The 16,289-nt window shown below is 38.9% G+C and overlaps 1 protein-coding gene across 1 annotated transcript; it reads right to left on the bottom strand.

Moving 5' to 3' along the window:
* Positions 1-11,851: 11,851 nt before the first annotated feature.
* Positions 11,852-13,312, bottom strand: LOC131428014 (vitelline membrane protein 15a-1-like). Its single transcript, XM_058591648.1, has one exon. The coding sequence runs from the start codon at positions 13,046-13,048 to the stop codon at positions 12,713-12,715; it is 336 nt and encodes a 111-aa protein (XP_058447631.1). The 5' UTR covers positions 13,049-13,312; the 3' UTR covers positions 11,852-12,712.
* Between the last annotated feature and the right edge of the window lie 2,977 nt (positions 13,313-16,289).

The raw sequence follows: 16,289 nt of genomic DNA, 5'->3' as shown, positions 1-16,289 counted from the left end.
TTAAATATCGGTATTTTGAGTGAGCATATCTGTATTACTGTATCGGGTCAAAAAATTCGGAATGGATACCGATAAATCGGTATAGTTGGCAGCGCTGCTCCCCACCCCTCTCTCTCTCTTTTACACGCGCCTGATGTGATTTCTTAATGTAAACATTTCCGTTCAATATGTGAACCGGTTTAAAGCTGTCCGCCGGGTCACCGAATGTGAGTTGTTCGGAACAGAATAAACACTCAACTAAGCGATGAGCTGAAGCAGAAACAGGAAAAACCGGAATAATTTATTTCCTTGAGTCAACATTGCTTGCAGCAATCGAGGAATGTTCCGGGAAAGTAGTACTTTTGTGTATGTGAGAGTGAATCGTTCCCGGTATGGAGCTTCGGAGCAGAACAAATTCTCATCAATATTATTCCGAAGTGTGAAGATGCCGGAACCGACGGATTTCACTGCATCACCGAAACTTATCATCCGTACGGTTGAAGGTTGCGAGAAGAAGACAACATATTTTCAACCAACCAGATTCATTTAACTGCCTGAATAATGTTTCTACAGATGGATTCCACAAATAGTGCTATGATTGAAAATCCTAGCAGGTGTTTCACCAATTATATGAATATAGAATCAATTGCTTCGTTTTCGAAACAGTTATTTTCTCAAGACAGTACCTTCGGCAATTGACAACGGTATCATTGTGTTTGATTAAATTTCTACTAGTGAGTTAGATCTAATTAGTGATGGTAAAAAAATCTCTCAACGTACATTTCACAATCATTCGTGAAAATTTATATCAATTGATTTGACATCAATTTGAATTGTAATTGATTTGCATCGTGTGCGAACAATTCCATCGCTCACAAAATGGTTGCCTTGCAGGCCAAAAATCCACACCACACACAAAAAGCTTGTGGAAGTAATTATATTCCACATATACACAGATGGTACAGTGAACTGGTATTAGAGTCTTCATGAATCATAGAAGCCGTGCATATCATTTTTCCTCTTGTGGTGCAAAAGTCGTTTCTCACACAAAATACTTTATAGCAAGCAACTATCTTCACGAGGCAGCAACAGACTGGGTGTCAAATGTTTCTGCGATCTTCGAACGCGAACTGCTGTTAATGATGGCTTTATGCCACGAAAACTGTTGCATACCACTTATTTAATTCGTGTCACGTTAATAACGAGTAAAAAAGCTTAGTTATACTTCAATATTATAAACAGAAATAGCAGAAGCGCAGGATTAGCGAAGGTGGTCTGACGATCTAAGCAAATACAGCAAACAAACAAGCTCTTCGTCTGCTGGCTGCTAGAGATAAACTAACTCCTGCTCTCCTGTTACTTCTTTGAATCTAATTCGATACAGCTCAACCAATTTTCACAAGTTTAGGTTTGAACTCCGAACGATATTCGGATACAACTTTCGGTTATGGAATTAAAACAAGTTGATGAGCATAAAAGCTTCAATTTCAAGAGCGTTTTTCAATACATGATAATGAAAAATCAGTTTCAGTGAAAATGTTCAGTAACAGCCGATTTCCACAAACTCCGATTCAAATAATTCTGTCCAGTGTTTTTCTGAATACATGGTTTTAAAGGACTTTTGCCCTGCAAAATAAAGGTGCAGGTTTTGCAATCGATGTTTCCCATAACCAGTAGTCGAACCGTCGGGCAGTATATAACAGCCGTTCTTATTTAACAGATCGCTAAAGCCGAAACCATAATTATTGCAAAATATCATTTTTCAAATAAAATTTAATGTTTAAAGATGATTTCATGCAAATTTTTGTAGACATGAGCCTTAACATGGCCGCACAAGAAATACTCCAAAGGCGTTCCAAGGTCACACGATCTAGACTAGGCCAATTGACGGGCTCAAAACGTAAGATAAATTGTTCACCGAAGGCGGCTCTCAATTTGATCATTGTTTCGCGTGCCGTGTGAGGTGTGGCATCTTGTTGAAACCTCGTACCAGACATGTCCAAATCTTCCATTTTGGGCAAAAAAAAAACTAGCCATTCATAACACGGTAGCGCTCGCCATTTACAGTAACGTTCGCCCATCGTCGTCTTTAAAGTAGTACGGCCCGATGATGTCACCGGCCCATAATCCACATCAAACAGTGACTTTTTTGGGATGCATTGTATCTCTTGCAATGCTTCTAGATGGTCTTCACTGCGGCAATTCTACTTATGGACGTATCCATTCCACCAGAAATGAGCTTCGTCGCTGACCACACTTTTTCGATGAAAAAAGAAATCTCTTAGTCTCTTGACCGTTTGCATTAGTTTTCAATAATTTGCAAGCGTTGTTCGTTCGTAAGTCGATTCATGATCAAATTGAACAAGTTTGACAATGACACAAGACACTATTTACACGTGATCTGTCTGAAATTGTGTTGCCAAAAAGATACTAGTAAAACAATCACCATTTACAAAAGTAACGGAAGTGCCGAATTACGCTTGGTTCGTGTATTCTCAAACAAATAGTTCATTTGAAATAGTGTAAGTCTAACAACTGAAATTAAAACCAAAGATTTTGTTTCTATAACCAAGGTTCAGAATGAAATAATCTTTTCATTGAATTTATAGTAAGTGGGTATAGAAAATGAAACAAATTCTTTTAAAATAGCTAGTAAAATCTTGTAGCATGAAGGTCTTATTTGGTTTTAACCAAAGAAACAAAGATATCGCTCTTATCTTGATTTTGTAGCACATTTTATCCCGTTACTCTGGAACCGGAATTTGGATCCAAACGAAATTATATAGCAGGCTATGGGACTAGGGAGTGAATCGATAAGTAGTTAGCAACATTCAAACAGTCATTACTCTGAAATGGCTTAATTTTTTGCAGTGTGTTTTGCGGTGACATGTTTGTTTATATATCAATAACAGTTGCGCAATCGATTGGTTTCGGTACGGTTTATCGTTTCAATGATGAGTCGCATTGATCCGGAAACGCGATAGAAAATTCTGCACACTTGGTGCTCAGAAAGTTGTGTCACGTACAATGAAATTGCAAAACGGGTGAAAGTGCACCACATCAGTGTCAAAAATATTATCGAGAAGTTCGGTAAGACCCTTTCCATGAAGGATTTGCCCCGATCCGGTAGGAAAACGTTTAAGTCCCGGCCGGGCTGGCTGGGACCCGTGGTTGAGTACATGAAGAAAAATCCATCGGCGTCGCCGCGGGATTTGGCCAAGCAGTTCAATACCAGCATCGGGATGATTCAACGGATCAAAGTTCGGAACTCCCTGAAAACGTATAAGAAACAGAAGGTGCCGAAAAAGTCCCTGGTACAGCAAGTTCAGGCCAAAACAAGAGCGCGAAAACTGTATAACCGGATTCTTCAGAATAAAGACGGATGCATCCTGATCGACGACGAAACCTACGCCAAGGAAGACTCTCGAGCGCTGCCCGGACCGCAATATTATACGAAATCGGTGTGCCAGGACCTGGACGACGCTGACACCACGGTGGCGATGGAAAAGTTTGGGCAGAAGGTGTTGGTCTGGCAAGCAATTTGTACCTGTGGTTTGCGGTCGTCGATTTCCTTCACGAAGGGCACAATTAACACCAAGGTGTACAAGGAAGTATGTTTGAAGAAGAGAATGCTGCCACTGTACAGAAAGCATAAGGCTCCTCCTCTCTTCTGACCGGATTTGGCTTCAGCCCACTACGCAAACTCCGTTCTACAATGGTTGTAAAAAAATAATGTACAATACGAGGAAAAGGACATCGACCCACCGAACTGCCCGGCCAATTGTCAAGCGGCACTTTCGGAAGGAAGGCACAGTGTCCCAAAACATGCAGGAGTTCAAAAAAACTGGACAGCTGCCACCAGAAAAGTCACAAAAGTAACTGTGCAGAATTTAATGAGGAATGTCAAGTTCAAAGTGCGAGCGTTTCACGGAAACTAGGATTTTCTTCAATATAATTAGTGAAATGCATAAAAAAGTAATTTTTCTAAAATATATCGAAAAATGATGTCAAAATAAGATTTTATTTTTCGCTTTTTTATTCAAAAATCAATGTTGCTAACTACTTTTCGATACACTCCTTATACGGCCTTTTTTCAAATCTAACATGTGAAAAGCGATTAAGTTGTCTCTGGGGAGAGAGGTGTTCATCTTTTCATTATATTTTGTCGTGAATACGACTTACTTTACTATGGGGTGCCTTTTCAAAATTTACCCTCTGAGAGAAAAAAAAATTTGTTTGTTTGTTTATTGTCCAGTAGTGTAAGATAAGACATCTTTTGATTATTACTACCTCCGATTTCACCGTTCGCATATTCATTCTTATATCTAATTTTAATTTCTTATTTTAACAATTAAAATACTACTAGGTACTAGTTACGATTGAAAAAATCGATGCAGCCAACTTTAAAAATTGTTTCCGAGGGAGAGCGTCTTACTGCAGGTGGCAACAAGTTCCAATCTATCACACCTCGAACGAACAGTGAACTAGCGTAACACACCGTATTATGAGCAGGAATCACTAAGTTTTCCAAACGACGTCCTCGAGACTGAATAAGTTTTCCATAGAGTACAGCAGGGAACTGAGTTTTCTGAAGACCTCTAAGGAAAACACAGGAACGATATGCATAAAATCCATTTAGAGTACATCCAATGAGGTTCTGTTGCAGATGACTAACGTGGTCGTAGCGATTTAATCCATATACGTATCGCACACAGCAGTTCAATGCTACGCGTAGCTGGTTAAATAAGTTGGCACTAGGGGAGACATGAAGAACATCTCCGAACAAGAAATGTGGCAAGATCAACGATTTGAACAGTTTCAGTTTTGTTGATGACGGGGCGGTAGGAACACAGCTGTACAACGTTCGCAAGCTGGCATAAATTTTTCCGCATTGTTGCTTTATTAGTCTATCCCACTGCAAGTCATTTTGAAAAATTAACCCAAGGTTATTTACGTTTTCGGACCAATCGATTTGTTGCCCGTTCAAGACAATCGAGGGTACTGGTAGAGTGAAACCGTTGGTTCTACGTCGCCGGTTTGTTATAAGCAATGCTTTGCTTTTATTTGGATTCACTTATAAGTTGTTTCGTCGAGACCAGATTTCGACTTGCTCAAGATCACTATTTATCATGGTTATCAGTTCACGCACGCACGGTCCAACCCGACCAACATAGAGTTGCACATCGTCAGAATAAATCTGAATCGAACAGTACTTCAATACCGTTGGGAGATCATTTATATGGCAGCAGAACAGTAGGGGACCAAGAACTGAGCCTTGCGGAACACCAGACATAACATCAGCACTGTTTGAGTAACGATTACCACAAAAAACGGTTTGCTTTCTACGACACAGGTACGATTCAATCATGTTTACAGCAGCCGATGAGAAATTGAACTGTGCCTTCAGTTTTTCCAGCAGTAAGTTGTGTGGAATTGTGTCAAAAGCCTTGGAAAAATCCAAAAGAAGAAGAATGGCAGTTCCTTTTTTATCAACGATGGCTCCTAAGTCGTCGTGTACTCGTAGAGTGGCGGTTTTGATGCTTTGACCTCTGCGAAAACCAGCCTGAAAGTCCGACAACAGATTGTTCGTTTCGATATATGTGGTCAATTGCTGCTTGAGAAGCTTTTCAAACACCTTTGACAATGACGGTAGTATGCAGATTGGACGAAGATTGGTGATGTCGTTCAGATGTGCTTTTTTCTTCAGCGGCACAACTTTAGCGTGTTTCCAACATTCGGGGAATGTACTTGTTCGAATGAGCAGATTAAACATGTGTGTTATGTGTTGAACGATTAACGGACAGATAATCTTAATAAATCTAATCGGCAAACCATCCAGTCCGAGTGCATTCGACTTTGTATCCCAGAGAGCTTTGACGACATCCCAATATTCCACCTGTTGGAATGAGAAATTCTATGGCGATGATTGTGCTGATGTAACAAGTATTTCACTTCGAGGAGTGCTATCCGCATAGCTAGCCAAAAATGCGCGATTTACTTCGTCTGGATCGTACTCACACGGTTGCGTTGTTTTTACTTTACCAACACCAAGATTTTTTATCCGTCTCCAGAGGGTTTTTGACGGAGTCCTACTGTCCAAAAATCGGTTAAAATATTGCTGTTTGGCATGACTTATGCTTGTGTTGGCGCGATTTCTCATCACCTTGTAACGCTGTCGTTTTTCGTCTTTCAAATTTCTTGGAGCCTGTAACCAATCCCTGTAAGCCAAGTCTCGTTCGAGTAAAGCTTGACGTACACTTTCCGAAAACCAAGGATTATATCGTTTACGGGTTGACCGAACACGAAGCGGAATACAACAGTCGTGTATCGTTTTAATGTGTGCGTTGAAGAAAGCGATGGCACCGTCCGGGTTTTCAATTTCATAAAATTGATTCCAGGGAATGGATAACAAAGCATTTTCCAAAGTTTGGGAATCAAAATGCGTATAGTCACGATACGTGCAACGGTCAGAAGGTCGAGATATGTCACAGTCAATTGACGCAAAGATGAGATCGTGCTGTGATAATGCCGGGAAACTTACTTGGCCGAATTTTAAAACCTTCTCGCTGTTATTTGTTATCAACAGATCAAGTTGAGAGCACCCTTCATTGTGATAAAAAGTCGGTTCTTCGCTCACGAATGACAGTGAATGATTCAAGAGCATCGATTCAAAACGTGCACGTTTTGTACTAGGACGAAGCATATCAGTGTTAAAGTCTCCTACCAGAAAAATTGTCTCATAGCGAACAGCGAAATCAACCAGTTTTTCTGCTAAAAAGGATGAGCAATCGTTATCGGGAGGACTGTATACCGCAAAGCAATATCTTTTGGCCGTTTATTCGGAACTCTAAAGCCAAACATTCAGTTTTATCCATTGAATTTTCCACTAAGGCCGTGTTGAAAACCTTGGAACAGATTAGATGTTTTATATAGTAAACAGCTATTCCTCCACCGCGCCGATAACCCCTGTCGTTTCTCGCAACCGAAAACCCAGGGATTCCGATACTACTGTCACTAATTTTTGAAGTCAACCACGATTCGGTGAAGCACGCAATCTCGATTTTGGAACAAGACAAAAGAGACCGAATTTCGTCAAGCTTGTCTGCATTACGTGCACAAAGGCTTTGAGCGTTCCCGTGACAAATGTTTAGCTTTCCAAATAATAGAGCAGCATTCAGCACCGCTCCATGAATGTTCGTTGAGGTGTGATTCTGTGGTGGAACCATCAAGTATAATAAGGGAAACAATTTTTAGTGGGCTGCATAGTGTCAAAGGATTTTACAATAATTATCTCTGTCATAAATTTACAATAATTATCTCTGTCGTGTCAACAATTCACAATACAAATAATTTTAACATCATAAACAAAAACTTCAAAAAGTGAACGAACAAAAAATTAATAATAGTACTGACATATAGTTACGAATACTTATTTAAGTCATCTACGGATTTTATCACGATGGGTGGTGCACCAGCAGCAGTCCTCACGTAGACGATCCCTTGTTTAGTGTACACTGACGCTAGCTTACCCGCCTTCTTCAGATGTAGAGCCACCGACTTCAGTTTGCGTGCTTCGGAGGTAAGACTCTCGTTGATGTACACACGGCGATCGGAATCCCATCCAATGTGCCTTAGATTAAGGTCGCGTTTTCGTAGGTAGGCACTGTAGAACTCGTCCCGTGATGTCTTCAATGCAAACTCGACCACTATAAGGCTGTCGCTGTTAAATTTGCCGTTGTATTTCATACGCCTGATCACCGCTGGGACGTTAGAGATGTCTTTTACTGTTAACTGTTTACCGATTTCCTTCAGTGTCAAATTTAAATCTTCGTCGGGTTTGTAAGGAATACCGCTTATGATAAGCTCGCTTCGGTTTTCCAGTGCACCAATTTTATCTGTCATACCATTCATTTGATTGCTTAGCGATTCCAGTGCAGTGTCGTGGTGTTGAAATTTTACGGAACATTCTTCACGAACGGATTTTAAATCGGTTTTAAGTTCAGTTTTAACGGCATCGATTTTGTTGTTTACGTCTTTAATTTCACTCCGTACCGAGTCAATCAAACTCTTGGTTTCCGCAAACTGTTGCATCATGGTCTTCATCATACCTTCAACAGAAAACGAATCGGTACTGACATTATCCCAGCTTTGGTCATCGGTCCGCTGGCGCTTTTTCGTTAACGAATTGCTGCTCCCAGCAGCAGGAGGAGTGCGCTGTAAGTTTGCCATTGCGTGTGTAAACAAACAAGCAGCGTTCACTGATTTTGCACTGACACTATTGATACTACCGAGCCGGTATACAAAAACAATGGAGGATTGATAAACGGTTTGTTCGTGGATTTGCGAAGCAAAATTTCAGCTTATTAGTCGCGGTACACACTGTATAACATGAACTGTACTGAGCTCAGACACTCCGAAACGAGCTAGAGAACTTTCGATTTTGTACGTACGGTGGAACTTCACTTTTGAAGCAGCTTAATTTGCTTCTGTTATCGACACATACTCGCGTCGCGTTGTCGTGTTTGGATATGATAAGGATACGTAGAATATGTATCTAATGAATCAACATAATTCTTGCGACATGCCATCGGAAATATGATCACAATTTTATGATAAAATTTTCAGTTTTGTGACATAGTCTCAAATAATTCAAAATTAAACTTTTCTGAAATGTTTGGTATAAACGAGTATCAAAGAGGGTAATTCATAAGGCGCGTTTGCCTTTCTCGTATTTTTAAAGCTCATAGCTCAGTGATCTGTGAAAGGATTTATATAATCTAACTACCAATAGAATCGAAATTTTTCAATTTAAACGTGTATAGCAAAAGCATTGAAGTATTTCAATAGTACACTATTGAAAAACCTGTCTCATTTGATCCATGTCAACACCAGCCAATCAGAACGCGTTCTAAGGAAGAGAACAAAATATCTGCTGCTGTACAACAAATCGTCCGGGAAAAAATGTTCCGAAAAGTGGTGAATATCGCAGTGAGTTCCTCAATTTGGTCCAATTGCTGGAAACGAATCCCTACAGCATATTGATAGTTTCTTTCAATAAATTATGCAAATCCGAAATGATATAATCGACATTAAAACTCTGTATGCGGCTATTTTTATAGCCGTTAGGACCGCCCATTAGTGAAAAAGCTACAAACGACATCAGGTAGAAACAAGCCTCTCAACAAAAAGTGAAGCTTTCTTTGTTTTTGCGAAAAATGTGCAAAGGGGAATGCTTGCATAATTCATACAATTGATCAACTAATTGATATTCGGAAGTGTTAAGGAACATGTCAGTTGTTTTCGTATTCACGACACCCAGTTATGTCTCTGACATTACCCACCCGCCTTTTTTTACATTTTAATCTGTTACTTCTTACGGATGAAATTAAACAGCACTTTCATTTGTAGTCATCTCCGTGAAAATCCAGTGCTCATTTTTGTTATGTACTCACAGAGAGGCACACACGCACATGCGATCTCGATGAATTGAGTCGAATGGTATAGAACTCTCGGCCTTTCGGGTATCGGCTTAAAAGTCGGTTTTCACAGTGATTGCATAGCCTTTCTCAATGAGAAAAGCACGGTTTTTGAGATAATCGATTTTTAAGTTCCACTTTCGAAATAAACTTGGAATAGCACAATTTTTTCATAGTGTATACTTTCTTCATCCACCGTTTTTGAGATATATGTTTGATTATGCAAAATGCCAAATAAAAATATACTATAATATTGAAATGGAAGGTCGAATCGTCCCACAGTTCTTTCTAATGTTTTGTTTTCTTCCTGGATTCGGAGACCGAAGAAACCAAGCACAATATTGTGTAGTAAACAATAGAACGATTTCGAAATGAGTGAACCAAACGAAAAAAAAACTACCGCCGATACGAAAGAATACAATTATTGTTGACTTCAGGCAGTGCAAAATTCGACCTTCGATACGAGAACTTGAAGGTCTGCTTAAGGAGCAAATGCATTTTGACATTAAACGTGTGCATTTACTTCAATGCAATACGACAAATAATATTGTTTGCATCCAGTTTTATAAAGAGTTGGATGGAATTAAATTCGCAAAAGACAATAACAATGTGCACTATGTGGAGCACGAGAACATTAAGTACAACATTCCAGTATATATGGAAAATAGTGCTATAGAAGTGCGTGTGCATGATCTTCCCTCAAGCGTCATCGATCCTTATATTCGCAAAACTATGTCCAAATACGAAGAGATTCTCTCTATCGAAAAAGAAGAGTGGAAGAACTTTTTCCCCGGTATTTTAAATGGCGTACATTTGTTACGCATGCGCTTGAAGAGGCCTATACCTTCTTATCTGACTTTCGGTCAGAATACAAGAATCCCGTACAAATCACTTGTTACCTAATCAGATGGCCACATGGCAATATTGCCAAAAAAAACTGTTCACTACGGTAAGCCATGTGATAAACGGGACAATGAGACAACCACACCAAAGGACAACGGTGTTTCCTTCACACCAACCCCAAGCAACCCCAGTACACCTGTGACAGCCATCAACAACAATGAAGCATCCCCTTCAACGAAACCATCCAACGTATCCCCTATACAACAAAGTACAGCAGCTGTAGTTAACAGCTTACCCTCCAACCAACCAGCACCTGCAACCAATGTACAACAAGGCGCATCTACAGCAACTGGCAACGATCTCTAGATAGCGAACAGTAAGGAAAACGAAAAGGAGACGGAAATCAACAACAATACCACTGATGCGGCAGTGGATGACGAGACGAGCCGCGAACAAAGTGCCCCTCAATCCTCGCAGGAGGGAAATGGAAGCTCCTCTCCTCCTAAAAAAAGGTTGACAATTAGATCCAATACAAAAAATCTTTTATTCAAAAAATCGGCTCAATTGGCCACGTAAAGCTTGTACGTAAACAGGCCTGAATAAAAATATCTGTTAAATAATGATTTAACCACATGTTCTGCTGTTGATTTCATTAATTAATCCGTAGTATTCCAGTTCCACCTTAAAATAATGAAGTTTCTCGGAACATCGATGCATTTCGAAGTTTTCTGAGCGACACTTTCGGTGCTCTCGAAATCGATTAACGAAAACAAACATAATTGAAGTAATTTTCTGTTGACTCCAAATAAGAAATTCAATTAATTTCATTAGTTTTAAGACTAGTTTTGAAGATCAAACCCTTGTTTGCATTGTGTTGTACACGGAGAGAAATGGAGCATGTTGAAAATAACCAAACAGTCAGCAGATTTTTTAATTTGATATTTGTTGATTTGAAGCTAAAATAAAATTGTTTTAAACAAAATCAGAAAGGTTCCATTATTAGAGTTGTTATTCTGCGGATTACTCGACTTTCAATGTTGATAAACTTCGAATTGTGATGAAATTGAATACAAATATCTTCGCTTCGGCTGTAAGAAGCAATACCGTAGAAAAAAATTGTTAGACAATTGGGAAACGGGTATAGCGTGATGGGTAAATCGATGCCTTCCATGAAGCACACCTGGTTTCAATTTTTAACCAAATACATAGGGTCATAAAGTTTTTCTGGCCTGAAGAGGCGGATGACCTAAAGGTTATAACCTCTATAATCGAAAAAGGAAAAAATAGACAATTAAGGCTAGGTTCCTCCAGAAAAACGTATTACTTTTAATTCCATTTATTGTTTGAATAATATTTCAGAATTATACTTTTTACAGATTTACAGGCTCTGAAAACAGTTTCTCAAACTCGTTTGATTTGCTGGTGGATGTCATCATTTCATGGAATCAATCATCGGAAAGCAAAAAACAAACTAGCTTCTTATCTTTTTGTATCGAATTGGCTATGGTCGGAACTAGAATGAGAAATTTCCACAGAGAAAAAAAATGGCTACCTGGATAGATTTTTTACCCTTTTTTGCACTTTGAATCGTTAATCACTTTTTTAAATACCAATTCATATTTATGGTTTTAGTTACAACTATAGAGAGACATCTAACGAGTAAAATGCCGTTTGGTTCATGTTGATACGTGCAATGGTTTTGGAATAGTTAAAAAAAAACGAGCGGTTTCGAGAAAAGGCCGAACAAAGTTTTTATTCACGAATAATCTTGTCTGGGTGCTGGTTAACTGAATCATGCATCAAACAACAACGTCGTGTTTTTCTTTGAGCTGGGAGCCAATAAAGGATTGAGATGACCAATTTAAAAACTCTTCAATAATGCCACTGACTCTAGCAGGTAGGATTTCGGGTGAAACTCTTGAATCGACTTGAACAGCTTTGAAAAATTTCCCACTTTCATGCCACTACCTTCGGATATCCGTGCAGAATATTATGCTGATCATTGTTCAGTTGAATCATACAAGCTCTGGCTATATTTCATGCTCGAAAGAAACTAAATAAAATATCCTTAACTGAAGCACAAGTTCGATAATAGTTGACATGATAGAACTTCGCCTGCACCTGAATCGAAAGTACGAAATTCCGACCACCAACGAATAGTTTTCAAGGTAGACAGCAGCGACGGCAGATTTTTTCCTACAACCAACTCGACAACCAAGGTAAATGAAGGACAATCGGAACTAGTTTTAAATAATAATTTATTCAATTCGGAAAGTTGATTGTTTGTGTTCCTAAACTGAAACGCTGCACCATCCAGTATCCAGTCTCATGATCCATGTTCGGAAGCTAGCGAGTATTTGTCATTGCTGAACTGTTCAATCCTTCTGCGCCACCGCCTTTTCGGTTCCTACGCTCTAGTCCATCTGATCCAAGGATTCGGAATCGGCACTGCGATGATATCCACCAGAATGTCCGTGACCGCCGTATCCACCACCGTGGGAGGGAACGCACGGTACGTGGGCAATGGTGGGAGCACATCCGACCAGCAGGTTAGCACCGCACTTCACGGGAGCGGAGTGGTAGGATGGCGCCGGTGCATGGTAGGACGGAGCTGGCGCATGGTAAGCCGGAGCCGGTGCATGGTAGGATGGCGCAGGTGCCGGTGCGTGGTACTTCGGTGGAGCGTAATCGGCCAGGGCACCGACGAGGACGGCAGCGGCCAAAACTGTTAACGCGATGAACTTGCTCATGATTACGCTGACTGGCGGCGGGATGTTTCACTGTTTCGCTCTAGGACACACACAAAACGATACTGATGAATCGATCAGTTCGGACGGGTGAGTTTTATAATGAAATTCTGCTGACTTTAACATTGGCGAAAATGTACCGAAACTTGGTTGGTTGGCAGATTGTTGAACCTGTCGCAAATTCGGGAATCACAATTGTCTTGCAGCACCAGGTGTTGGAGGGGAACTCACGTGTTGTTGTTTCAATGCAGTCGATTTGCTGCACGATGCCAATTCAACTTTGATTTGAAACGATGTGATTCGTTTTCCAGCTACTGAATTCAATGATGCTTTTGTTTGAATATTTTTTATTTAGTAGTCGGAATTAGTTAGCCATTGAATGGCATATCAAACATTACATCAACAGCCAACGTTCGAATTGCCACATTTAACACACATCTTACAAAACTTGAATAATCTGTGAGCTACAGAAAAGCGTTTTTTTTTCAGTAGACAAAAAACAGTACCAATAATGAGTGAAAAACATATTTTTTTTAAAGCAATTTCACCTTTTCAAATATTTTTGGGTGGAAGAAAATATGAGTTGTAAAAAGATTAGTGACACTTTGTGATTGTATTGTGATAATCCAGCGCAACTAACAATTTTTGTTACGGTTGCTTATTTTCGACTAGTTTTCAAGAAAAAAAATTGAGTGATTGTTACTAACATGCAACCATTTGCATGACTAAAAACGTGCTTAATCCACCTAGCAGTGAGATGATACCTTTTTTTTTATCAATCCGCATGTGTTTTTTTCATGAATATTCTTCGGTTTTCATGACATTATTTTAATGACCGTCGTTTTAAGCTGCAATTTGACATTTTAATGACTCATTACTCTATCTAAAAAGGTTACAATCGATTAAACCTTTCATGATATGTCGAAGTGAGTTCCACTTTAGAATTTACGGTAATTTAAGGTACTTCCAGAGCCGGTATTCAGGAACCAGCATAAAAAAACCGATTCGTATGGCCATATGACGAATAAATTGCAATAGTTTTGAGTCCAACTTTCAAGCTTTTCGGGATTATCATCTTCTATATCAGTTTGAATTTTAAAAATTCATCCTCCTGTAATTCCAGAATTGAAAGTCAGCATTGAATAAAATTAATTAATTTTGTGTGGGACTATAAGTTTATTTTAATTTGAATTTTTTTCTGAAATTCGATTTGGCTTTATTTGAGAAAACGATTGAGCTTTGAGAAACGATTCGATGCTGGAGCCGAAATTTGAAAATCGGTGTAGCCGAAGTCAGACAAATTCACCTGATTAGTTTACATTTGTTTCAATATGTTTAAAAATCAGTATAGACATCTTTGAGAAATCGTAGTACGAGTTAAATTGTTGGGTGCCTTCCTTCGGAAACTGAATACCACTAAAACTGAAATAAGTTTATTTGGTTGTCGACTATTCAAATCAGCAAATCTTAGATGATTCTTAGATATCATTTGAATCTTAGATCGGTTCAGCCATCTACGAGGAAAATAAGTTACACAATTTTAATTTCGTTTCACATATCATCCTGTAGTTCCGGAACCAGAAGTCGGATCCAAACATAATTCAGGAACCTTGTTTAGGAGCTTACGAATTTTCATATGAATCTGAGTTTGTAGAAAACGGTTGAGTCATCTTCGAAAATAAGGTAAAAAATTGAGTGAAATTATTTGTCACATACGCATTTGCTGATCTCGACGAACTGATTCAAATGGTATATGGGTGTTATGTTCTTCCCGCATTTATTGCTGTAAGCAGTTCGAATCAATATATTTATGAAATTGTTCTGAATTCGGAAGTACTGCCATCTTTCCAATATGTCATATTCGAACGATTATGTTGCCAAAAACGAACCGTGCTAAAATTGGTCCGAGGCAAAATGTCATGAAAAATAATGCTGTTCACAGTCTTTTTGGTACTTAGAAACTATTGTATGTAACAGTATAAAAAATCGTGTTTTACATTGCTCCCAAGCCTTTCTTTGCCATACAGCGCTCAGAACTTCTACTGCTGGAATATGGGGGAAAAGTCGCTTACACAAAAAATTCGATATCTCCGTTAAAAATGGACGGATTTTATCAATCTATGGCTTGTTGGATAGCTATTACCGTGCGGAATCTAAGTCTGAAAACATATTCTGTTTTCAAGGTCAATTGTGACAGAAAAAAAACTGAAAATTTTGACATAAAACTTCGTATAACTCAAAAAGTAAACATCCGATCTCAAAACCATTCAATAGCGTTCTGGGTGACGGGGAGACCTTTCATTTGCGACTAGTTTGATCAAAATCGGTCCAGCCATCTCTGAGATCTCGACCTCTTAGTTGACAACACACATACAGACACACACACATACACACACACACAGACATTTGCTCAGTTCGTCGAGCTGAATCGATTGGTATATGACATTCGGCCCTCCGGGCCTCGGAAAATTTTTCGAAAGTTTGAGCGAATTCTATACCTATTTTTCATATATATAAAAAAAGGTAAAACCCTTCTTAATCCACCTAGTGGTGTGATAATGCCTTTCTCTTCTTTCATAACAGTCTCATGAAAATATGTTTCATACTTTTATTAAATAATTTTGGATACTAATTTTGACACCAATTGATTCAGATTGATTCGAGTAGTTCACAAAAGCATGATTCAGTGTTTATGTCACACAGTCAGCATCATTTTTCCAAACTAGTGCTTGACATTTGCGTTGCCTATTTGTATGAGAACAGTGATGCTAATCTAAAAAATCGACTTTTTGGGACTTAGAAAAAATATGAAAATTTTTCTAAGTCCCAGAAAGTTGATTTTTTCAAAAAAAATTTTTTTTTAGATGACACTAAATTTCGATGTTTTATGCAGTTTTAAGAGTTTTGGCATCAAAAAAAATTTTCGATTTTGGAAATTTCATGTACTCCCCCCTATGGTGCTTTTTCAAGATCGAAAATTGTCAAACCTTTACCACCGGGCAGCACCCCTTAAGCATGTCTGATTTAGGTCAAATTTTGCATGAAGGCTTTTTCCGAGGTGCTTAAACTTTTGAGCACTAGAACTTTACGAAAATAGAGTTGATCCCAAAATTTTGGCACCCTTATATATATAAGAGCGGTAAAAATCAACGTGTTTTGTCGGTTACGTCACTTATACAATCATATATCTGGAACCAAAAGTCACAACCATTTGATCTTCGAACTTGATCAATGGCACGACAGT

This window comes from Malaya genurostris, chromosome 2 (assembly GCF_030247185.1).
Source record: "Malaya genurostris strain Urasoe2022 chromosome 2, Malgen_1.1, whole genome shotgun sequence".
NCBI classification, from domain to species: Eukaryota; Metazoa; Arthropoda; class Insecta; order Diptera; family Culicidae; genus Malaya; species Malaya genurostris.
The sequence above is the reverse complement of the archived record's forward strand: the minus strand, read 5'-3'. Positions and strand labels throughout refer to the sequence as shown.